The sequence below is a fragment of the Lissotriton helveticus genome, chromosome 6 (assembly GCF_964261635.1).
Source record: "Lissotriton helveticus chromosome 6, aLisHel1.1, whole genome shotgun sequence".
Taxonomy (NCBI): Eukaryota; Metazoa; Chordata; class Amphibia; order Caudata; family Salamandridae; genus Lissotriton; species Lissotriton helveticus.
This window is the reverse complement of record NC_136067.1, coordinates 161,978,920-162,004,989: the sequence shown is the minus strand read 5'-3', so window position 1 is coordinate 162,004,989 and position 26,070 is coordinate 161,978,920. Positions and strand designations below refer to the sequence as shown.

Here is a 26,070-nt window from a genome sequence, read left to right as displayed (position 1 = left end):
TTTCTCTACGGGCCACCAAGATAGAGTAAAACAAAAGTTTATTGGCAGGACTTCGTTTTTGATCCACTACACCAAAGATTACTAGCCGAAGATCTATAACCACTGTGGAACCTGTTGAAGATGTTAGTTTGTTGTCAATTGAATCCCAATATGACGTCAAGTGTGGGCAATCATAAAACATGTGCGCGTCTGAGGCTGCCACTAGACCACACCGGGCACATGCCACCGGTTCCCCTGTTGAAAATTTAGACAGTCTCTGGGGGATGTAGTCGGCCCTGTGAAGGGTAAAAAGGTGGCTCCTACGGAGCCAGGCTGGTTTAACTATATCCCAGAGAACATTACAGGAGATTAGCCATAGTTCATTCAAAGAAGGCAACAAGGAGCTCCATAATAGGACTGGGAGATTGAATTCCCCAACGATCTTTTCCAAGATTAGATTATACCAAAGGGACACCTCCTTGGGTGCCGGCGTTTTATCAAGCAAAGAAGACTCCAGTTGGCTACCTTCTCCTAAGGGCATGTTGAAACGACGGGAAGCTCTGGCTGACTGTGTTTGTGCCCAGCTTGATATTTGCAAATACTTCAGTCTAGAGAGGTTGGGACCCACCTTGCTCACTAGATGTTCCCAGGGACGCATAGCCCCTTCCACAAACAGGTCACCCCATGTTGAGATTCCAGCGTCTCTTAATGGAGTTACCAGTGTGTCGTGTGGGGGAGCAGGGAGATCCCATATAGGAGATCTATTCGAATAGTATCCTAGTTTAGTAGCAGCTCTAAGATGGAACCAAGTTCTTGATAGGCCCTGCAGCACCTTCAGCTTGACCTTCTTGAAAAATGTGGGGTCACCAAACTTAAAAAGAAAACCAGACTGCCCCAATCCTTCACACTGTAATAATGCTGTAAACATCATCCCTATACCTTGGTCTGATGGAGTTTTTAGCAGCATTCAAGCATGTGTCATCTGAAAAGCCCACGCATATATCTGTAGGTCAGGACCACCAAACCACCCTTCTCCCTGCGACGCCTTAACTTCTTCCAGGCTATTCTTACGCTCTTGTTCTTCCAGATAAATGAAGAGATGTCACTTTGCAACTTTGCTATTAATGTTGTGTCAAAATATAGTGGTATACTGTTAAAAATGAAAGTCAGCTTAGGTAAAATAGACATTTTCACTAGGTTTGCACGACCCAGAACTGTCAGTGGGAGATGCCCCCAACATCCCATTAACTTCCTACATTCTTTAGCAACTAAAGCAAAGTTGGTAGAGGCAATCAAGTTGATATCCTTAACAATTCTTAAGCCTAGATATCTTATGTTGCTGCTTAATTGCTCAGAAAACCCTGTTGCTTCGCTGTTCCACGTCATAACCTCGGTCTTGGAGGCATTGACCTCGTACCCTGATATTTTACCGAATTCCAGTGCTAAATTTATAGCTGCCGGGAAAGCGGTGTTGATATCTGACGTCATGATCATAATGTCGTCTGCATACATGGACACTTTTTTTCCCAATCTCCATATCTGAAAGGCATGATGTTATTGTCCTCCCAAATTTGAGCAAACGGCTCGATATAGAGATCGAAAAGCAGGGGAGATAGAGGGCAACCCTGCCGAGTGCCCCTTGTAATAATAAATGGATCTGACAGGCCACCATTGACCAAGACCGAAGCAGATGGGTTGTGGTATAAGAGTTCCACCGCTCTGCGAAAAGCCCTACCCACGCCGAATTTTTCCAAGGCCCCCGACAGGTACAGCCAATTGACCCTGTCGAAGGCCTTGGTGGCGTCTAGCGTGAGGATTGCGAGTGGCATAGAGGAGCGAGTCGCCATATCGATTGCTTCTATCAAGTCGTACGTCAGCTCTAAGAGCTGGCGACCCTTAACAAAGCCCTTTTGGTTGGAATGTAGGACTGAGGGAGCGACCTGACCCAGCCTCTTTGCTAAGAGGGACGCGAAGATCTTGTAATCAGCGTTAAGAATTGAGATAGGGCGGTAAGATCCGCAGTCAGTGGGGGCCTTGCCTGGTTTCAAGATGAGAGTGATGGATGCGTTGTTCCAAGATATGGGCGGTAGGACTCCCTCCTGCAATACTTCATTAAATAAGACAGTAAGAAAGGGGGCTATATCGCCCGCCAGGTGTTTATATATCTCGGCAGGCAAACCATCTGGCCCCGCCACCTTACCCCCCTTGCTGTTATGAATAGCAATCACCACCTCTTCTTCCGTAACAGCCTGATCTAAAAAAGCACTTTGTTCTGAGGAAAATAAAGGCAAAGAGATACGATTCAGCCACTCCTTTATATTTTCAAGGGAGATGTTATTGTCCTCTTGGTAGATGGTTTGAAAAAAATCTTTAAAGGCTGATCTTATTTCTAGATCCGAAGAAACAGAGCCAGTACTGGTTGTTATGGACCCTATATTATTACGAGTCCGATCGGACTTCCAAGCTAGTAATTTACCCGCCCCTTCTCCAAATTCAAAATTGGCTAGTTTACATGCTTCCCACTTTTGGAGAATGCGCTGATTAAGTACTGATGCCAGTTGCCCTTTAAGTTCCAGCAGCTTCTCTTGTTTGGCCTATGTAATGGAATTAGCAGCATTGCTGGAAGCCTCTAGTTCAGTTTGGACTAGTAGCAGGTTGGCCTCAATAGATACCACTTCTTGGGTATACTGCCTCCTGAGGAAAGTAGTTTTATTTTTGATAATCCCTCGCAAGTAAGACTTGAAAGCATCCCAAACAGTGCTGGAGCTCGCAGAAACTATGTTAACAAGAAAAAATTCCCGTGCTTCTGCTCTAATATACTCAAGATCATCTGGAGATGTAAGAAGGGGCCTATCTATAGACAATGACCTGATCGGAAGTTGAACCAAGTCTTCAAGATCTAAAAAGACTGCAGAGTGGTCCGACAAGTGCGATGGTAGGTAGGTAACATTCTTTACTAAATTAAGCAAAGCTCTGCTTACTAAAAAGAAGCCAATCCTGGATCGATGGTGATATTTGAAATTTCGGAAAGAAAAACCGGTATTCTGCCCCGACCTAGCTCTCCAAATGTCTATAATACCGTATTGACCCATAGCTTTGAGCAAAGAAGCTCTGGATTTAGATAAGGTGTGTTGTCGACTAGAGGGAGTTTTGTCTAACAAAGGATCAAGTACAATATTAAAGTCTCCTGCAATTATGATAGGTTCTGGAAAGTGCAGAAGTTCTGAAAATAATGATTCCAAGGCTGAGGGGTCGTCTCGATTTGGCCTATAATACCCAGCTATCGTAAAGCATGAGCCACCTATAACCACTGAGGCTATGGCCCATCTACCTGCGGGGTCTACTTTTTGAGCTGTAAGTCTAGTTGTGATAGTTTTTTTAAAAAGAATGGTGACCCCTCTAGTAGTTTTAGTTTGAGAAGAAGAAACTGACAGATCTATCCATCTGTTTTTGTTTACCAAATCGAGTAACTCGGCCTCAACCAAATGAGTCTCCTGAAGTATAATGACCTGCGCATCGAAATCACGTAAATATTGTAAGATCCTATTCGATCTAGGTTTGGTGCGCAGGCCATAATGTTCCAGGAGAGAATCTTAACCCCTTCAGCGCTAATGACAAGGGTAACTCGTCATGGACTTTCCATTGATTTCAATGGAAAGTCAATGAGAGAGTTGGGCATGCCTTAGCGTCCAAGTGGTTAATAGTACTCATGGTCTCGTATAGTTAGTAAAGGTAGACATTACAAGCATACAACCCTTAATCTTTATCTGAAATATTCGGTCTGTCCATTTTCTAGTGATAAAAATAAAATTGTCAACAACCAATTCGAAATTGAGGAACATTATATTCTTTTTTACCCTCACCCAGGTGAACACCCCCCCCCCCCCAACCCTTGAGGAACATGTCCGGTTTGTGGTACCCCTAACCCATTCTGAGCCCCCACGAAGCGTGTGAGGACTATGATGCTACGAATAAAGTTTGATCTGTTGTAGCTCCACACCTGATGGGGAGAAGTTCCTCAAGGTACACGATGTGGAAATTGTTTTTTTCCACATCTGTTAGTGATAGTGCTATATTATAACTCTACTTAACGTTTTTATACTTTATGTATATTTTTTTAGAAAAAAATGTTTCCCTTTTTTTTTTGTATGTGCTTAATATTGTGAAGAAAATGTTCCCCCTCTTTTTTTTTTTATATATATATATATATATATATATATATATATATATATATATATATATATATGTATAACTATTTGAAACCGTAGGGAAAAAGAAACACAGAGCTGGGAAAGATTGGGGTGGGGTGGAGCTGTGATCGAGGAAACTATTATCCCCCTTGCCTTAATGCCGCGAAGAAAGTAGCCATACCCCTATTTCTCTCAGCCCAAACCTGACCTGCCTTTACCCCCCTTGGGTGCACTAAGGGTCATCAGAAGCTCGTCTGCAGCCTGAACTGAGCGAATATTGTACATTTTGTTGTTAAGCATAATCTTCAGGGCTGCGGGAAAGCTCAACTGTACTGATGCGCCTAATTTCTTGAAGGCCTCCATCCTCCTGCCCAGTTCCCACTGTCTGTCCAGGGTAGCCCTTGAGAGGTCAGATCTTATTTGAAAAGTGAAATCTTCTCCTGATAGAGATTTTTGTTTCAGGGCTAAATTAAGAATATGGTCCTTCAATGAAAAAGTATGAAAGTTTACTAATATCTTCCGGGGCTTAGTTCTCTGTAGATTTCGCCTGAAGGGATCTCTATGTATCCTCTGGATGTCAGTTTTCAACTCCGCTTCAGAGTGAGATAGATTTAAGGATTTTTTTAGAAGTTGTATGATAATGGTCTTAATATCTGATCCTTCACATCCTTCGGGTACATTTAGAATGCGAATGTTGCATCGCCTCGCATTATTTTCCAGGATCTCCATTCTTTCTGGCAGAGCAGTATCCTCTCTTTTTAGTTTGACTATATCTTCCTTGGCATTTTCCAACTCAAGAGACATCCCAGCCACTGTTTCTTCCAACACTCCAGTTCTTGAAAAAAGACCATCTATCTTACTGTCTAAAGACTCACAGTATGATCTGATCTCTCTCTGGAATTTTGATGACTCTTCAAAACCCCGTTTAATGTCGGCAGACAAATTAGAAAACATGGGTAGTAGTGAAGCGAATGCGGGATCTGGGGGTAAGCTGATAGCAACAGCAGGAAGATTAGAGGGGGTGTCAAAGGTGGAAGAGGGATTGATAGCAGCTTGCAGTACATTATTTTGGTTTATTTGCAGATGGCCCACTAGATGGCCCTCTAGGTGCTGGGGTCCTAAAACGACAGATTCAAGGCATGTTTCAATCTCCAGAGATATGCGCTCACCCGAAGAGCTGCAGACTTCTGCCCCAACAGAACTGATCGGTGCCGCAGAGGAAATAGGAGTCTCAGATGACTCCAGAGAACCACTAGAACTAGTATTATTTACAATGCCCAATGCAGCTGACGATATTGTAAGTGAGAGATCAGGATTTACCCCTATTGAAGTAGTGCTTGCGAGTGTGCCAGCTGCCTCCCCAGGTTGTGCTTCATTACACGTCACCTCCATGTTCTGAAGACCGGAAACTGAAGAGACCAAACCACCAGTCCGAACCGCGGCCGGAGATCTACCTGGCGGGACACGCACTGAGGGGGAGTAGCTCTGCCCCAAATCTAGGACCTGAGGAATTGCCTTAAAGTAAGATCGCAGTGATGGTGTTATCTTGGAACTAGAATCAAGAACCGCTTTGGCTGACTTAGATTTTTTTCGCACGTTTAGGTTTCGCCTCGGAGGAGAGATAAGAGGAGGTTTTAGGAGGCGTTTTAGTGATGTTAATACTGACTAAATTAGACGGCTCAGGACCTGCTTCAGCAGTATCCAGAGTCGCTTTCCCAAACACCAACCTAGTTTCCAGGGCAAGGGGTCCGCCCGCCCCCTCCTTCTTTCTATTGGTTTTGCCTCCCCTGTTTTGTTTTTGATATTTGCTGCCTTTATTACCACCACGACCCCTGTTAACAGCCGCTAGATGTATATCTGAGGGAGTTTCAGCTTGACTCGGGCAGTAGCTTCTTAAGGTAGTCGATCTGGGGGTTTTAACTGAGCTACACTCTCCCAGCTTTGCACTGGGACACGGACCTGACTCTAACCCTGGGTCGAGCAACCCTTCCTCAGGTAACTTCAAACGCTGGCTATCGGCTGCTTCCCTCCCACTTTGCTTCCCCTTCACCTTGTTTGCTGCTTCAGAGACTGCAGATGTCGGCGGGGCGTTAATTGCTGTGTCTGTAGTAGACCCAGAAGCGGCTGCCGCTGCTGCTGTTCCCGCTGCGTCCGCTCGCTCGATCTCGGTTCCCGCCACCTTTCCCACAGGAACCACAAAAAATTGAGGGTCTCAGCGAAGAGACCGCAGGTGCCTCCCACGACGGAGCTCCAGGACGGCCCGATACCACGTCCACAGCGCCGGCACCCGCAGAGATGACAGATCCACTACGGGCTCATTTGCTGGAACCCCGTGGAGGAACGCCGAGGCAGGCTGGGGCACACCCATCCGAATGCACATGAACACAAGCAGCGCAGAGCAAACTTTTCAGGTAGAGCACTACTTGGGCCAGGAGGAACATGGCGGCAGTAGGCTAGCTGCTGCGGTACTCCGCTCTGAGCCTTAGCGGAGCGTATGCATTTGCTTTAACCTTTAAAGATCGAGGACTTCCCGTATGAGATTTTAGGGATAGTAGGGTCTTTAAATACTCAAAAATTGCCGGGCCAATATAAATATTATTCATTATTTGTATTCTCTAGGTACCCCTCGGTTGGTTGCGTTAAACCATACTATATTATTTGACAAGGTCCTGAAGAAGGTGGTTCGTCATCTGTTTTACCCCACCGAAACGCGCGTCGACCTTACTGTCAGACCCTGTTGAACCAGTTCATCCAACAGGGTCGTGGAGACTAATTAGTCCGAAGTCTCCCCATGGCCCAGATGTGTATGATGGTTTTGAGTTGTGTATGATTGTGTTAGGTTGTGATTGAGTGAGTTTGAGATTTGACAATTGTTTTGTATTATCTATCTCATTTAGGGCTCCGGGTATTATGTTGCATTAGCCCGTTATGTGCTGGCTGGTGTGCAATCATTTATAAAGAGAAAAATTGAGTATAAAAAAAAATGAATATATATACTGTTTTATTAAAAAAAAAATTTTTTTTATATAATTGCTTTGAATAATAAAATTATGAAAAGCATAGACCTGCAGGTCTAGTACTATTTTTAGGATTTTTCAAGACTTGGTGATGCTATATCCACACTCTCTTGTTTGTGCGATGTATAGTTTTATCATTAAAACTGTCTGTGCTAATGTAATGATAATTTAGGTTGAAAATGTGTTGTCTGTAATGGCAGTGCACTACCACACCATGCATACTCCACTCTGCCATTCTACTCTACGACACTCTACTCCCCTCCACTATACAACACTATACTCTACACCACTGTACTACATAGCATTCCTACTCCACCCCACTCCTACACCACTTTACCCCACTCTGCTCCAACATTCCACTCTGCCTCACTAGGACTCTCTACGCTACTTCTCTTTAGGCTACCCTGTTCTAGGACACTCTACTCTGCACCACGACGCTCCACTCTGCTTGGCGCGACGCTCCACTCTGCTTGGCGCGACGCTCCACTCTGCTTGGCGCGACGCTCCACTCTGCTTGGCGCGACGCTCCACTCTGCTTGGCGCGACGCTCCACTCTGCTTGGCGCGACGCTCCACTCTGCTTGGCGCGACGCTCCACTCTGCTTGGCGCGACGCTCCACTCTGCTTGGCGCGACGCTCCACTTTGCTTGGCGCGGCGCTCCACTCTGCTTGGCGCGGCGCTCCACTACACTCTGCTTGGCGCTCCACTCCACTCCACTCTGCTTGGCGCGGCGCTCCACTCCACTCTGCTTGGCGCGGCGCTCCACTCCACTCTGCTTGGCGCGGCGCTCCACTCCACTCTGCTTGGCGCGGCGCTCCACTCCACTCTGCTTGGCGCGGCGCTCCACTCTAAGCCCTTCTACTTTACTCTGTGCGACTCTACGACATTCTACGCCACTCTGTGCATATCTGACATTCTACGCCACTCTGTGCATATCTATGACATTCTACGCCACTCTGTGCATATCTGACATTCTACGCCACTCTGTGCATATCTGACATTCTACGCCACTCTGTGCATATCTGACATTCTATGCCACTCTGTGCAGATCTAGGACATTCTATGCCACTCTGTGCGACTCTACGACATTCTACGCCACTCTGTGCATATCTGACATTCTACGCCACTCTGTGCATATCTATGACATTCTACGCCACTCTGTGCATATCTGACATTCTACGCCACTCTGTGCATATCTGACATTCTACGCCACTCTGTGCATATCTAGGACATTCTATGCCACTCTGTGCATATCTAGGACATTCTACGCCACTCTGTGCATATCTGACATTCTACTCCACTCTGTGCCTCTTTACGACATTCTATTCCACTCTGTGCTTCTCTACGACATTCTACGCCACTCTGTGCCTCTCTACGACACGCAACTTTGCTCCACTTTATGCCGCCTCTGTCTCTACTCCACTCCTTATCACTTTATTCCATGCCCCATTGCAGCCGGCCATGCCCCATTGCAGCCGGCCATGCCCCATTGCAGCCGGCCATGCCCCATTGCAGCCGGCCATGCCCCATTGCAGCCGGCCATGCCCCATTGCAGCCGCCCATGCCCCATTGCAGCCGCCCATGCCCCATTGCAGCCGCCCATGCCCCATTGCAGCCGCCCATGCCCCATTGCAGCCGCCCATGCCCCTCTCTCTCTGTCTGGCCCCCCTCTCTCTCTCTGTCTGGCCCCCCTCTCTCTCTCTGTCTGGCCCCCCTCTCTCTCTCTGTCTGGCCCCCCTCTCTCTCTCTGTCTGGCCCCCCTCTCTCTCTCTGTCTGGCCCCCCTCTCTCTCTCTGTCTGGCCCCCCTCTCTCTCTCTGTCTGGCCCCCCCCCTCTCTCTCTCTGTCTGGCCCCCCCCCTCTCTCTCTCTGTCTGGCCCCCCCCTCTCTCTCTCTGTCTGGCCCCCCCCTCTCTCTCTCTGTCTGGCCCCCCCCTCTCTCTCTCTGTCTGGCCCCCCCCTCTCTCTCTCTGTCTGGCCCCCCCCTCTCTCTCTCTGTCTGGCCCCCCCCTCTCTCTCTCTGTCTGGCCCCCCCCTCTCTCTCTCTGTCTGGCCCCCCCCTCTCTCTCTCTGTCTGGCCCCCCCCTCTCTCTCTCTGTCTGGCCCCCCCCTCTCTCTCTCTGTCTGGCCCCCCCCTCTCTCTCTCTGTCTGGCCCCCCCCTCTCTCTCTCTGTCTGGCCCCCCCCGCTCTCTCTCTGTCTGGCCCCCCCCGCTCTCTCTCTGTCTGGCCCCCCCCGCTCTCTCTCTGTCTGGCCCCCCCCGCTCTCTCTCTGTCTGCCCCCCCCCGCTCTCTCTCTGTCTGGCCCCCCCGCTCTCTCTCTGTCTGGCCCCCCCCGCTCTCTCTCTGTCTGGCCCCCCCCGCTCTCTCTCTGTCTGGCCCCCCCCGCTCTCTCTCTGTCTGGCCCCCCCCGCTCTCTCTCTGTCTGGCCCCCCCCGCTCTCTCTCTGTCTGGCCCCCCCCGCTCTCTCTCTGTCTGGCCCCCCCCGCTCTCTCTCTGTCTGGCCCCCCCCCGCTCTCTCTCTGTCTGGCCCCCCCCTCTCTCTCTCTGTCTGGCCCCCCCTCTCTCTCTGTCTGCCCCCCCTCTCTCTCTCTGCCCCCCCCACTCTATCCTCATTGTCAATTAAATTGCTCTCCCTCCCTCTCAGCTCCACTATTAAGTGAGGCCTTCCCCCGAGCCCCTGCACTCTCGAGTGTTGGTGTTCAAGGCCCCGCCTCCACCCGCAGGTTTCACCTGCGCCTCATCCCTGGTGGTCCAGTGGACCTCTGTCTCCATTCTCTTGCTCCGCTTTTTCTCTCCTTTTTTACTCATTTTTTCCCTCACTTCTATCTCCCCCTTCACTCTCCTTCTGGGTCTTAACCTCCATTTTCTGTCGTTTTCCCCTCATTTCAAGCTCCCCCCTTCACTCGCCTGTCTTTCCTCCGTTTTTCACTCGTTTTTTACCTTCATCTCAATCTCCCCATTTCACTCTCCCGTGTCTTTCCTCCACCCTTTCTTGCACTTTTGCTGCCTTATTTGCACTTTTCTCTCTTTTTGCCTTTTGCCTTTTTTAGCCTGTTTTTCCCAGCCGCTGCTGCCCCCGTGGCCCCTCCCCATCCCCCCCCTCCCCCCAGGCACGACCAGTGCGACAGGTCCAATCTAGCTCCCCTCCCCGCTCCCGCGTCCCAGCTTTCCAGCCCTCCCCGACCCCTACTTAATGGCGACCACTGGCAAGCCCGTCCGTGACCCGACTGCGACCAGCGCCAGGAACCCTGGATCTCTGCACCGCCAATGCTCCGACCCAGCGGCACTCCACACTCTAAACCCAGGCCGCAACAACAACTGCAAGCTAGCATCACCAGCCGACACCCACGGACCCTTCAGCTGTCACCGCTGCCGGCACACCTGCAGCACCGCCAAGACCACTGACCCAGCGCAATCCGCCCACAAGAACACAACCAAACCGAAGATCCTGCAATGCATCCTCCTCAACGTCCGATCCCTCCACAAACACGCCACCGAAATCTGGGACCTCCTCGACAGCACTACCCCGGACGTAGCATTCTTTACCGAAACCTGGACCAACACCACCTAGGGACCGGACATCGCTATCGCCATTACCAAAGGATACAAGATCTGCTGGAAGGACCGCCCCACCCGCCCTGGAGGAGGGATCGCCATTGTCCACAAATCCACCCTCCGCCTGAGCACACTCCCCGATGAGCCCACAGACCTGATGGAACACCTTCACTACAAGAAACTGGCCAGCCCTACCTTCACCCTCCGTGGAACCCTCATCTACCGACCCCCCTGGACCCCGCAGACTTTTCGCCAACTCCATCACAGACATCTCCCCGCATGCCATCGCATCCACCAACTACACCCTACTGGGAGACCTCAACTTCCACCTAGACAACCAACTGGGCCCCAGCACCACATCCCTCCTGGACAACCTCCACAACATTGGACTCCGCCAGATCATGACTGAACCCACGCACTCAGCACGACACACCCTCGACCCCCTCTTCACAACAGGAAACTCCATCACCTTCAGCCACACCACCGAACTCCCATGGACTGATCATCGATGTGTCCACTTCACCTTCAGAACACCCACCGTCCACAAACACCAGCTCCTGCTCCCACGAAGAAAATGGACAAGAATCACCGACGACCAGCTAACCTCATCACTCAGCAACTCCACCCCAACCATCGCGGAAAACACCAACACCGCAGCATGAACCCTGCACAGATGGATCTCCAACAGCTCCAACACCATAGCCCCCCTCAAGAAAAACAACACCCATGCCAAGAAAGCTAGATGGTTCACCACCAAACTTAGAGAGTCCAGACTCACTTGCCGCAGCCTCGAAAAGGCCTGTAGGAACACCAAATCCACAGAAGCTCACAACAACTTCAGAGCCGCCTCCAACGCCCACCACCAACTAATCAGAAAAACAAGGAAGAAACCGATTGAAGACTGAATTTCTACTCATGCACACAACAGCAAAGAACTCTTCTGCATCATTAAGGAGTTCGCCCAACCCACCAGCGAGTCCACCGGCATCCCTCCCTCACAAGACCTCTGCAACAAACTCAGCACCTTTTTCCATCACAAAATCATCTACAGCCACTTCGAAGACAACCAACACACTGAACCCTCACCAACCATCCCCGATACCCTGAAGCCAGCGATCGACAACTGGACAGCCCTCACCACTGAAGACGATGAAGTCAATCCGGGGCCCCCACGGACCCCTGTCCCATCACATTTTCCACAGAGCCGCCTACGCCATCGCACCCATGCTCTGCCACGCCATCAACAGCTCCCTGGCAACCGCCTTGTTCCCTGATGACTGGAAACATGCTGAGATCAACCCCCTCCTAAAGAAACCCTCGACGGACCCCCACCGACCTCAAACTACAGACCCATCTCCCTGCTCCAGTTCCCAGTGAAAGTCATCAAGAAGGCCATCAACAGCCAACTCGCCACATTCATCGAAGAGCACAACATCCTCGACTCATCCCAATTAGGCTTCAGAAAAAACCACAGTATGGAAACCGCCCTCATTGCCGCAACAGACAACATCCGTACCTTATAAGACAAAGGAGAAACAGCAGCCGTCATCCTTCTCGACCTCTCAGCGGCGTTGGACACAGTCTCTCACCGCACCCTAAGACGCAGACTCCACAACGCAGGGATCCAAGACAAGGCCCTCGACTGGATCCGCTCCTTCCTCTCCGGCAGAATGCAGCGGGTCAGACTCCCCTCACCTACCACCTGTGGAGTCCCCTAGGGGTCCTCCCTCAGCCCTACGCTCTTCAACGTCTACATGGCTCCGGTCGCTCCCATCGTCAGAACCTACGGACTCAACATTGTGTCATACGCAGATGACACCCAACTTATCCTCTCCCTATCCAACGAACCCAACACCACCAGACACAAGTTTCGAGAAGGCATGGAAGCTGTCGCCAAGTGGATGAAAAACAGCTGCCTACAACTAAACACAAACCAAACGGAAGTACTCATCATGGGCCCAGACGCCTGGCACGACACCTGGTGGACCTCCGCCCTCGGAAGCTGCCCACTCCCACGGACCACGCACGCAACCTGGGAATCATTCTGGACTCAGAGCTCAAAATGGAATGCCAGATCAACTCCGCCTCGTCCTCCTGCTGCCACACCCTCTGCCTCCTGCGTAAGACCTTCAAATGGATCCCCCTCAAACACAGATAGACCGCCACTCATGCCACGGTCACCAGCAGGCTCGACTACGGCAACACACTCTATGCCGGAATAAACAAAAACCTCACCCCCAAGCTACAGAACATCCACAAGACTGATCCTCAACCTGCCAAGCCACTGCCACATCTCCCAGCACCTGCTCACACTCCACTGGCGCCCCATCGAATCTAGAGTTGCCTTCAAGATGCTAACCCACGCTCACAAGGCCCTCCACGACAACGGACCAGCATACCTGAACAGCCGACCCAAATTCCACGCACCCCAAAGGACCCTACAATCAGCCCAGCTCTCCTAAGCCGTAGTCCCTATAGGAGAGTAGGGTCTGCTTTCCTATGGTCACCCCACTTTTTGCTTCACTGGTTTTCGACTTAATGTCGCTGTGGGCCTGACAATCAGACCCACAGCCCTGCTGTTCTCTCTAAATTTCTCACCATGTACTTTAGGTACATCACCAATTGGGAATTGGGTCACTCTTGTGAGTCCCTGTACAGTGTACCATAGGTAGCCAGGGCATAGGTGCACCCAAGGCCTACCGGGGGCTGCAGCATATCTTTTGCCACCCCTGGTTGGCCATCCAAACTGACACAACTGGCTGATCACTCAGCTGGGGCAAGGTCGTGTAATCACCCCTTGCATAGGTATAGTATTCCTATACCTACCATTACATATAGACACATATGCACCTATAAGTCACTCATATGGCAGGCTTTAACAATCCTGAAGGCAGAGTGCTTGGTTTTATGTGAGATGGTGCTCTAGCATGAGCTGAGTCCGTCTGCAGATTTCGGAACCATGTCCTTATTGCCATACCATGTACTCTTAAGTGCATTATAATCCTCGCGGTTTAATGCTAACTTTGGTTTGGCTTTATCAAAACATGTTGTGTAAGGTGTCATATGCTTTGGAATACTACCCCCTCGCCAGTTCTGGCGACGGGGGTAGCATTCCACCCTTCTAGAGGGAGAAGATATGTTCTACTAATCCCGGTTAAAGTTAACCAGAGCCTCAGCATCACAAAATGGATGCTGCTGCCACAGACACAAGTCTGACCTCCTGCTGCTGGGAGTCCTTCCAGCGAGGGAGGCTTAAACAATAGGTTTCCTGTCTTGGGAGGTGCTAGCACCACCCCAGACAGGCCAGAGTGTATTGGGGCAGGGAGGGCAAAATGAAATGAGACACTGCCTGGGGCACACAAGGTGTCCCATGCATAGTCCGGTTGAAACCGGTGCTGGAGCACTCCAGCCCCAGCTCTGGCGTGAAACTGGACAAAGGGAAAGGGGTGTAACCACCCCCTTCCCTGGTCCCACCCATAGGAGGGACCTAGCAGGTAATCCAGCCCCTAAATTTGGTATATAGTTAGGAGCTGAGTCCCAAGACTTTAGATTTATCCTGACTGAAACTTGAAACGAAACTCTGGACCTTCGACGTTCTACCTGAAGATAGAAGACTGAAGAATCTCCCTTGTGGTCAAGGAGTGACCACCCTGTGCAAGCAGGCACCATCAAGCGATCAACGGTTTGCTTTGTCGACGCTACCGCCGGAGCCCGAGCACAGAGCCTGACAAGACCCGGACTTCCAGACTTCCAACAGCCTGATCCACAGTCACAGCAGAGCTGAGACCCGTGGAGGCGACGAGAGACGTGGGACCGGCCATCTTGGAAAGCCAGCGAATTGCTTTCCGTGCAACTTCTGAGGCACCCTCGAAGTTGTGCATTGGGGATTGAGAAGCCCCAGCCCCGAGCACCAACTGCACCGAAGATCAGCACTCCACGAGTTCTGCGTGGGGCCCTTATGCATTTTCCTGCTCGACGTGTCTGTCCGGTTACTTGCCCGTTGGCTAGTGGCCTCTGTGACAACGAACCTTTGAATTTACACCGTTGGTCTGGTTGCTCCAGACTGGCCCCTGCTTCCCTGAAAAGGAGAAGCCCATCAGACCGTGCTGGTCTGATCCAGTAGCCATCTTCGATTCCTGCGTGGGTTGCCTTTGCCAAGGCTTGTTGACTCCAATCCGGAAGCCGACACCGCCGACAGCGAGAGCCTTTGTGGGACAGTCTGTATCCAGCTCCTGGTCGTCGTTGACACCTCCTGGTCCACGTGGCTGCAGAGTCAAGCTTCACGACATCACCTGATCGCATCCCGACATCGCCTGGTTTCTTCCTGGTTACTGGCTAGTGACCCCAGACTCTGTCCCCTCTGCTTTCAGGTACTCTTCATCCTCGATCCGCCCTTAGATCCACCCAGACACTTCTCTCCTGGTCGCCTGCAGCATCTTTCTCCAAGGCTCAATAGGAATCGGCGACGAAACCCGACACACTTTGACACCTATGCACCCGCTTCCTTTGTCTGAGGTAACGCGAGTACTTCGGTGCTCCTGTGGGTATTGACTATCCTAGTGTCTAAGTTTTGAGTAGGTTTTCCCTAGTCCATTCGGAAGTGCCCTAAAAGAACTAGTTTCCAATTCTTTTGTTCCCATTCTAACTCTGTGGTAACTCGTGTGTGTGTGTAAAGACACTGCACGCGCATCCCGTGGGCCTCCTGCTCCCTATCCTTTGGTAGTACAGTGTAGCCCTAGCGATTCCCTAGGCCTATCCTTTGTTCGTGACGTGGTTCTTATACCACTATTTTAGTATATGGTTCGATGTGCCCCTAGGGCATTACTGTATTTTGTGCAACTTATTGTATGATAATTGAGTATTTTGTTATGTGCTTGTGCCTCTGATCTCATAAAGAGTTCAGAGGATTAATTTAGTAATAAATACATATATTTTATATATATATATATATATATATATATATATATATATATCCTGTGTGGTGTCCTTTCACTTGGTATTAAAGGGATTGTATATGGTAAAACAGCTGGCTTCACATGCCCTCTTGAGTTTAGCCTAAGACTGCTTTGTCCATGCTACCACTAGGATAGCTGGTCTATAAGGTTGACTTTACAACCATCACCATAAGGGTTGTTTGGACTGATACAAGGTGCCCACTAGAATAGTGGACATCACATATCCGGCCAACTTCTCACAGTCCCCTGCACCAGAAAGACCAGATCAGGAGGATGCTCCTTCCCCACGGCCAGTGCCTGGAAAGACCTTCCGCTCCACCTCAGACAGATAACATCGCTCCCCATCTTCGCGAGAAACCTCAAAATTTGGCTCTTTAACAGACTCCTTCTTGATGGACTGGAACTTGCGAACATCCCCCCCACCCCCACCACCATCGCCTTGAGACCCTTACGGGTGAGTAGTCGCCCTTAACAAACACACACCTGATCCTCCTCCCCCCACCTCTATCCTCCGCCTCTATCCTCCTCCTCCCTTCTGTTGCCATTCCAGTCACTCCACTGTAGTCACTCCACTCCGCTCTGCACCCCTCTGATCTACGCCTCTCAGCAATGTTGGTCTATGTCCCTCCGCTCTTAAGCCGCTCGACGCCACGGCACTCTGCCACACCACAGAATTTTAGCCATGCTGGTGTACAACATGCCTAAACACATTGGCAAAACCTATAGCTCTTGCAAAGACGAGAACTATTGTCTTTGCCAATACTTGTTTGGTATACAACTTTGGTGTTTTAGTTGGAAGCATCAACCATCGTGGATTTGAAACACATTTATTAATTGTGCTGAAATCGGACTGGTTAAAATAAATGTTCTCTGTTCTTGCATCAGACTCTGTTCTGAATCTGGTGCCTATACGGCGCGAATGAGGTGGTGGATTTGCATGACCACGGTTTCAACAGTCCAGAGGGAGGCCAACTAATGTGGGTGGCACTCAGGCAGACCTAACCGGTGTGCAATTAATAAAATATCTACTTGTCCATGGGGCAGGTTGCTTCATAAAACTACTTGTCCTGTAACAAAATCCACTTGTCCTTTTGGTGCCATGTAGTGCAGCGAGAAATTATGGCAGCAGTCTCATTATACAAGAGCTCTCCGATTATGCCAGGACTCATACCATAGTAATGTTTGAATACTTGCAATCCCCATATGTTGCCACGTTTCTGCATATCTAGATACTGGGGCTGAAGGTAGCGGTAAGCAATCGTTCCAGGGTTAGAATACCATTTTGAGTTTGTGCAAATCTACTAACTTGAATGTTTTAAGGGTTTTCAACAACTCTTCTCTAATATTTTCCCATACTGAGAAATGTTGGAAGTTTACTCCTGACAATGGCAGACGTAAACCTTCTTCCAGAGTTGGGTAAAAGTGGTTGGAAGGAAAGTGAACTTACAAACAATCAGAATATTGTATTAGCAAATCTACGCATGCATATTTGCTCATGCTAAAATGGAGTTCACAAATATTTTCTTGCAGTACTATTTCTTGTCCTACTTCTGTAAATTGGTGGAAATTCATCAAAGCCGTATAGCTGCACTTAATCCAAGGACATATACCATGGTTGCACTTTTGAGACTTTCTTTATTAATTGGGCACCTAATTTGGTCTGGCGTTTACCGTGACCTTTTGTGTTTTTTATAAAATTCTGTCTGTCTTTATCGGCTGGCTTCTCTGTGAGTGACAGCATTCTGCTCTTTCACAAAGCACATATCGGCAAGCAAAGTAGTTTTGTTCAGTTCCTGTAACTACTGTGCCAAGTGTGCTTTTTGAGACCAAAAATAATTTTTGCTTTTGTCAATGTTTGGTATAATGGTGAGGGACCGGCAGCTCCCACACCAATAAGGGTTTACAAAAACCATGCCAAGACAAGTCTAACATTGACAAAACTAAAAAGCTAACTACCAATTTCAGACCTACTGGCTTTGCCAAGGCTTGTTTATTTGTGTTTCCCATAATTTTATTGAAACTGGTTACACTGATTTTCCATTGTGAATATTTTTGAGAAATACTAGCATGCATCAACACATTACTAAATGATGCTGCAAAGAAATGGTACCTGAAATATTACAGTAGTTTAGCTAAATGTTTTTTCCTGCTTCATTTTTTTATGAACATTCTATTTTGAAAGCAAAGAATCATCAATCTTGCTTTCAAGCTTCTATAAATATTTGCATTAAATCAGAGAGCATTCTAGGAGCATTAACCATAGCCTCACATTGCTAAACATTAAAAACATGTGTACACATTTTTATACTGGAACCACTGTCAGTAGTGCAGTCGGAGCTTACGACATTTACTTAGGGTGCTCCCCCTTGTAATAAAGGTTTTCAATTAATGAACCATAAATACAAGTTTGAACAGAATTAACATCTGGACAAAAATATTACCTTAACTGCAGACAGTGGCCTTCGCTGATCCATAATGTGGTACAGCAGACTCGCAGCCAAAGGGTTTGTGCTGCCGGGGGTTGGGCCTACTTGTCCCAAGGTAAATTGCTGCCCTTGAGCCCAAACAAATGTCCTGGTCATTGGGCTATAGGAATTCCACATCCCTGCCTAACAAGAGGAGTGTTGAGGTTGACAGAACTTTGGATATAGGATGCCTTCTTCATGGGCGAGTGGAGAGGAACTGAAGAAGTAGGGAAGGAAAAGTGACGGTATAATCGGAATTAGTTTTTCAATTGAGCTGTTTGGAGGAGGAGTTTTAAATATTAATTTTGTGTGCCTGCGTCTGTTTTACCACTCCATTTGTTTATGCCCAATCAAACAGGTGAATGTAAAAGTATTTTATGAAGTCTGAATATTTGACGTGTATAATGCAGGTTTTCTAGTGCCGATACAGTGCAAATATTTGCCGGTCCGCACGGTGGCCTCATCTTCTGGTTTTCACTAACATGTTCAGAATATTGTCTCTTTTTTTTTCTTTAAAAACAAACCTGCTTAAATGTGACAAGAATTTCCCAACATGGTGCACACATAATTGGAATACAAAAGTGGATTTATATCTCCCAACATGCTGCACTTAAAATTATATTTCTTTCTTTTATGGTCTGGTAATTATAAGCCTGAATATAAGGCATACTTTTCCTGATCACTGGCCAATACTGGAAAACAAAGAAGTTGCAATCCTTTTTTTTATTTTACTGCATCACACCATGCCACACACATGAAAAGTGCCATAAGTAAGTGCATTAATACTACTAGTAAGCTGTCATTTTAAATTAGGTCTCCATTATATGGATCGTGAGTTATTGGCCAAACTGTTAATTGACATTATCTGAGTGCAAAATAGCACAGGATAAAATGGAGCCAAAGTAAAACGTTTGCTTTAATATTTTCTTCTTTTCTATTTTTTCAGATTCTTCCATCCGAGCACTCGTCAGTTTAAAAGGTAAAAGCATGCAGTGCTTTCAACAAATAGTTGATATAGCTGTCTGATATGCTAGACAAATGTTTGTATAAATATTGAATTATAGTTGCTTTATATTATTTCCTAACCTATTTATGGAACTATTACATACAGGAACAAGGTAAAAGTAATTTAAACGTATCTGCTGTTGACAACTCAAAGTCAAGCTAGAAATTTTGCAGGACTTATCCAACACAGAAGAACATGAACGGGGTCTTGTTTACTTTTGCTATTTATCTGCAGACTGTACTCCCTATTTTTCAGTCTCAAAGGGCAACCAGGCGATCAAAGCAAAAAAGAGGGAAACCACTTAGAAGTCCTACTGGGAAATCCAAAGATTTTGGAGTAGATGCCTCATCCACTAAATAGTGGCATGCTTCATCATCGGCGCTTATCCTCACCCTGGTAGGATTATGCCACCAGGGCGGACTCACCCATGAATGGGAGTTCTTAAACAAGATATCTTTCTGAATAAAGTAAGAATCCAGTCGAAAAAAAGTCTTAAAAATGCCTGAAGGTATACCCAAAAAGAATGACTTTTTATTTACAGGATACCACGGGTATTTTTAAAAACAGATCAGGGTTCTAATTGAGCATTATTTTCTCAATCACCCTGATTTAGGCCAACATGTTTTGACCCTCGTACAGAGCCCATGTAGGTCTGGGGCCTTCAGTGTGGACCATGTGTATCCTTGCTTTTCTCTAAATGCATTTCATACACATCAAGGAGGCATAAGGCTTGCACCTGAATATGGGCCCTTCTATTTTCAGAGATTCCTACGTATAGGGAAAGAAAAACATAGTATTTCTAAAAAAAATAGTGCAATAGGTTAGTATCTAATGCAGATTCCTGTGGGTTCCCAAGCCTGTATTTCACGAGAAATACTATCAATTATCTTCTGGTAATCATATTATTTGTTACACAGTAGAGACCGAATCTCCTCATTCTCACCCCCTTAATCTTTAAAAAAAATAAACGTTCTCTTAGTTTTTTAAAAGCGTCATAACCAATGAAGGGCGCAAAGCATTGCCAAAATAAATTTTGCACCGAATATACTAAAACAATGGCTAAACACTGTATTTTTAATGTAGTGCGTGATCAAGAGCATGATTAGTGTCCTTCTCGATTGAACCACACACATTCGTGTATGTGCACCACATTAATTGTGATTTGTGTTCTCTTGTCAGTAATACTTCTTACCCGGTTTGGTCTTGTTTCAAGGGTCATGCGTGTCTGGCAGGGGGAAATCATCCTGTAGTCGCACAATTGTAGCCAAAACGTGTACGGTAGGTGGTAAATTTAATTTTGAACCGCTATTGTTAGTATTCTTTATCAGGCCCAGTTGTGATGTTCATCCTAAGCGTTTGTTCAACTGCCCAATATAAAAAAATATCCCCATTTGTGTATCATGGCTTTCCCCCAATAACCTGCCTGCATCGGTTGTGTGCGAGGCATTTATTTTGCTGTGTAAAACTAACATTATAAAGACTTCTGTAGATCTAATGCACTCTGTTTGTTGTCTTAATAATATATTGGTAATAAAGGAAGATATGTTTTTAAAGCTCCCGCCTTAACCTTAATTGATTTCCTGTATTTAATAAAAAAAGTTTATTTTTTTTAAAAGCTCCCGCCAGGGGTACTGCTAGCAAATGATAAACACTGGCAGACCAGTCGTTCCTAAGGTTCAGAAGGATCTCTGTGACCAGTGCGAGGAGCCTGGAGAATTTACAGCTGTGTGGTACGTAAGGTTACCAACAAGCCATTTACAGTTAACAAATGCATGACTTGTGCATTTCAAAGGTCCTCCCAAGGCTATCGTTGGCAGTTGACAAATACCAACAGGCCATTTGTTTCTAAGGTACAGAAGGGTCTCTGGACAAGCGCGAGGAGCCTCCTGAAGTTACAGCCTTGTTTTATGTAAAGTTACCGACAAGCCATTTATGGTTAACAAATGCATGACTCGTGATCTTAAATATATATAAAAGCTCACACCAAGCATGCAATGTCCTTTTAAGTTGAACAGGCAAACAAGTACGAGGAGGGCTTGGGGCAACATTCTTGGTTATTGAATAAGTGGGGGGTTTGTCATTTTAGGCACCCATACCTCTTCAAACTGAAACGAGCACTGCGCAGAATACAATATACGAAGTCTGAGAGACCGTTCACAGGAAATAGTCACCCTCAGTGTCTCTCTCCCACGGTCCCATTTCCTTTAAAGATGGCCGAGCATGAACAGAATGGTGTTTGGCGGTCTGAGCAGTGCATCCAGGTGTAAAAACTGAATCGAATCCCTGGAGTTGTGAATACAAATCGCCCTCCCTGGGAGAGTCCAAGAGGGATGATGACAAACCCCCCACCTTTTTAATAACCAAGAATGTTGCACTGACCAAAACAGTGTTTGATTGGAGCTTTGAAACTCTCATTCACTTGACTTTTACATATCTATCTTTAAGATCACGAGTCATGAATTTGTTAACCGGAAATGGCTTGTCGATAACTTTACATAACACAAGGCTGTAACTTCATAAGTCTCCTCACGCTAACTGCACAGACCTTTCTGATCCTTAGTATCGACTGGCCTGCTGGTATGTATCAGTTGCCAGCAATAGCCTTGGCAGGAGCTTTAAAATTAATGAGTCATGCATTTGTTAACCGTAAATGGCTTACCGGTAACCTTGCGTAACAAAAGGTTCTAACTTCACTAGGCTCCTCGTGCTGGTCGCAGAAACACTTCAGAGCCTTAGGAACAACTAGCCTGTTGGTGTTTATCATTTTCTAGCAGTACCTTTGGCGTGAGCTTTACAATGCAAGTAATAACGCATCTTCCTTCAATACCAATATATTAAGACAACAAACACTGGGTTCATTAGACCTAAAGAGGTCTTTACAATGTCAATTTTTACACAGCAAATTAAATGCCTCCCACACAACCGGTGCAGGCAGGTTACTGGGGAAATCCATGATACACAAATGGGTGAATTTTAATACTGCGCAGTTAAACGCTTCGGCTGAATAGCCCAATTGGGCTAGGTTGATCAAGTAAACTAACAATAGCTGTTTGAAATGAACCTTACTGCTGTACATGTTTTGTGTACAAGTGTGTGACTACAGGATTGTTCCCCCTGTCAGACACGCATGACCCTTGAAACAAGACCAAATAGGGTAAGAAGTATGAATGTCTGAAGAACACTAATCACAATTGATGTGGTGCACATACAAGCATGCGTGTGGTTCGAGAATGACACTACGCATGCTTTTGAGCACATACTACATTGAAATGCACTGGTTCAGCCTGTGTTTTAGTATATTCTGTGCAAGATTTATTTTGGCAATGCTTCAAGCCTTTCATCAGTTATGAAGCTTTTTAAAATCTAAGAACTGTTTTTTTTTTTAAAGATTAAGTTGGTGAGAATAAGGTTATGGTGTCTCTAGTGTGTAACAAATAATATGATTACCAGTAGGTAATTGATAGTGGCCTCCGTGAAATACACGAATGGGACCCCACAGGAATCCACTTTAGATACTAACCTAATGCACTTATTGTTTAGAAATATTATGTTTTTCTTTCCCTATACATAGGTACCTCCTGAATATAGAAGGGCCCATATTCAGGTGCAAGCCTTGCGCCTCATTCATGTTATGTTATGTTATGTTATGTTACTGGTTTTTTTGAGCGCACATGCATTCATGTGCATGGAATGCATGTAGAGAAAAGCAGGCACACATACGCAGCCCTGAAGAAGGCCCTAGACCCACATGGGCTCTGTGGGTGGCCCGAAGAAGGTTGACATAAATCTGGAGTGATTGCGAGAATTATGCTCAATTTGAATTCTGTTCTTGTTTTTAACTAGGCCCTTGGTACCATGTTAATAAAATAGTAATTCTTTTTGGGCATACCTCAAGACATTTTGGAGACTTTTTTTTTCAACTGGATCCCTGTTTTATCCAGAAAGATACCTTGTAAACTTCCATTCAAGGTTGAATCCGCCCTGGTGGTTCTACCCTACCAGGGTGTGGACAGGTGCCGATGATGAACCATGCCACTATTTATTGGTGAGGAGTCTGCTCAAAATCTTTGGATTTTCCAGTAGGACTTCTAAGAGTTTTCCCTCTTTTCTTTAACTGGTTGCTCTTTGTGTATGGATATTATGTAGGGAAAACAGAACTAGGCCGGTCTTCTCTCTGCTCTCCCTGTGTGAAGAAAATTGACTTTTTAACATTTTATTTTAGAAATGGATTGGGTAGGTGTGATTAAAGAAAAAACTTGAAAGATTTTAACTTTAAAACCTGGAAGTTAAGAATGTCAATGATTTTATCAAAAGTTATAATCCATATCTCTCTCTACACCAACAAGAGGTTGCTCACAAACCCGTTCAAGTAGAGGTCTGTAGGAATTATGGCTCTTTTTTCCAACAGCTGACTATCCCTCATTTCTATTAGGGCCGTCCCTTTTTTGGAGGAGAGAGGCTGCAGCCTGTAGGGGTTGAAATTGAGTCTGGAGGAAATCTGTGTGGAACTTTTGGCACGGTATGGAGAACCCAGGCATCTGAAGTCTGAGTTAGCCAGTTGTGGAAAAGTGCCAGTCTCCCTCCCACTTTTAGTTGGGGAGAATTATTTCCTTGGTTAACACCTTGGGCTTGTCTCCACCCATCTCCTCTGGCACCGCAACATCTCTGGAATCCCCAGGAGAGGGGGGGAGCCTCCAAACCTCGACTGATCCTCCATTGTCCGTGGCCAGAGCCTTGGCCTATCTGGAGGGCATTGAGTACAAAGCGGCTGGTCAAGTGTCCTCTATCACGACTGCCCCCTGAGAAAACCTTAGTGGTGAATATTCTTTTTATCGAGGCCTTTACCTTGTCGAGGAAAATTAAATGTGGCGACAAATTTACCAAGTTTTTTAGATCTGTGTTGCAGCGCGTGCATAGCTTCGCCTTGGCGAGAACTATTGTTGTTGCTTTTCTGTCCGGCTTCTCTGGAAGCGGGGTTGGTGTCCGCCCTGTCGGCATTAGGCCCGCCCACCCTGACTGCATATTTTGCAAGCCTTGCTCGGGCTTTTCATGAAGCATTCTCGGCGTTTGTTGGTGTCCACCCTGTTCATTAGGCCCGCCTGCCTTGCTTCGCAAGGCACCGCAGACACGGGCCGCCGTCAAGCACGATCCGGAGTGGAGCGACGGCAACCTCTCCTCGTTCTCTCTGGCCCTTTAAAAGCTGTGTCCTGCTGGCGGAGGCTATATGAACAAAAGGGGATAGGTCCATAAACAAGTGGTGGGGGCTAGACCCCTTATAGAATATGTAACACAAATTGCCCGAACCACAAAATCTCCACAAGCTTCTTGAGGGGGAACGATCAATTTATTGTGATCACCTTCGACACTTTACTTAGTGTCAATGTTTTTTTAAAATCTTTTTCAAGTTATAACAAGCTACATGACAGAAAACGAACAATACATTAAATATTTACACAGCTATAAATACTTTGTAAATACATGAAAAACAAATTCTTTACACAATACAAAAAGAAAATTCCTTGCATCAAACATTACAAAAAAACTAAGAATACATCGCAAACAACATTAGAACAAACATTACTATCAAAAAATGAGAAAAATATAGAGAAAACCAATCCAAGGGGGAATTATAAGCAAATGAATGGCTCTTAAACAAATCAATACTGGACCAGCCGGTCCTAGTATCGTGAAGATGACATTTTATTCCACCCTATGAAAGTGCTGACGCGTTTCGAGATCAGGCACAAATTCATTGCCCTCAATTGTGGTAGAACAAGCAACACAATTGCCGCACCTGTGATGACCTTCCACAGGCTTTAGGTTCCATTGTGACAAAAGGTCACTTTTAGGTTTTGGGATGGTAATACCAGCTCTAATCAATTGTTCGCCAATACTTCGATTTTTTTCTATAAGCGAAGATGGGCTTAGGAAATGGCCAATTCAAACCTTCTAATAGATGCCAATTCTTTAAAACAGCTTGGCGCAACTTGTGGGTGTCGGGGCAGAACGTTGTGACACACACCATTTTGTTCATCGGTGGGCGTTGCTTAAGCTGCAGCAAGCATTCTCTCGGCGTATATCTAGTACGTTTGAATGAGCGCTTAAGGAGCTTCTTAGGGTAGCCCCTGTCTTGCATGTCATGACAAAAAGATCTCGCATGTCTTTCATAATCAGCCACATCCGAACAATTACGTCTAATTCTGAGCAATTGCCCATAGGGCAGATTGGCCTTTAGATTGCGTGGATGGGCGCTTCTGTGGTGCAGAATGGTGTTCCTATCAGTCGCCTTTTTATGGAGCGATGTAACCAATCGTCCTTCCTCACATCTCACTTTGACATCCAAAAACGTCAAGCGACTAGTGCTGTTTTCTATTGAAAATTTGATGTCCCTGTGTCTTGCATTGAGCCACCCATGGAAAGACATTAGCTCCGCCTGGCTCCCCTGCCACAGGAGCCAGACGTCGTCAATGTAACGATACCACTGTAAAATTCGATCTCTGAATGGGTTGTTAGCTTCCACAAACTTCTGTTCGTATTGTGCCATGAAGAGAATCGCCATTTCTGGGGCATAAGGACACCCCATGGCGGTCCCCTTCACTTGCATGTAGTACTCACCATTGAAGGTGAAATAGTTTTTCTTAAGTGCTATTTCCGCCAATTCTAAGATAAAAGCAGTGGGGACCCGGTGTGGTCTTTCTCTCTGGTCAAGATAAATCTCCATCACATGTAAAGCCTCTTCTTGGGAAATTTGAGTATATAGCGACGTGACGTCCATCGTCACCATGATTTGCGACTGTACATCAAAGCTGGTTCCTTCAACTTTAACCAAAAAATCAGTCGTATCTCGCAAATATAACTTTACCCGACTCAAAAAAGGTTTTAAGAAAAAGGCCACATACTGTGC

General features: G+C 46.7%; 1 protein-coding gene across 2 annotated transcripts in view; it reads left to right on the top strand.

Annotated features, from left to right (window-relative positions):
* The window catches only part of LIN9 (lin-9 DREAM MuvB core complex component), a 478,167-nt gene that overhangs the window by 48,851 nt on the left and 403,246 nt on the right, over window positions 1-26,070 (top strand). For both annotated transcript variants that reach the window (XM_078647550.1, XM_078647551.1), the window contains exon 2: window positions 19,107-19,139. In XM_078647550.1, coding sequence (XP_078503676.1) covers window positions 19,107-19,139 — 33 coding nt within the window. The remainder of the gene's footprint in view (window positions 1-19,106; window positions 19,140-26,070) is intronic.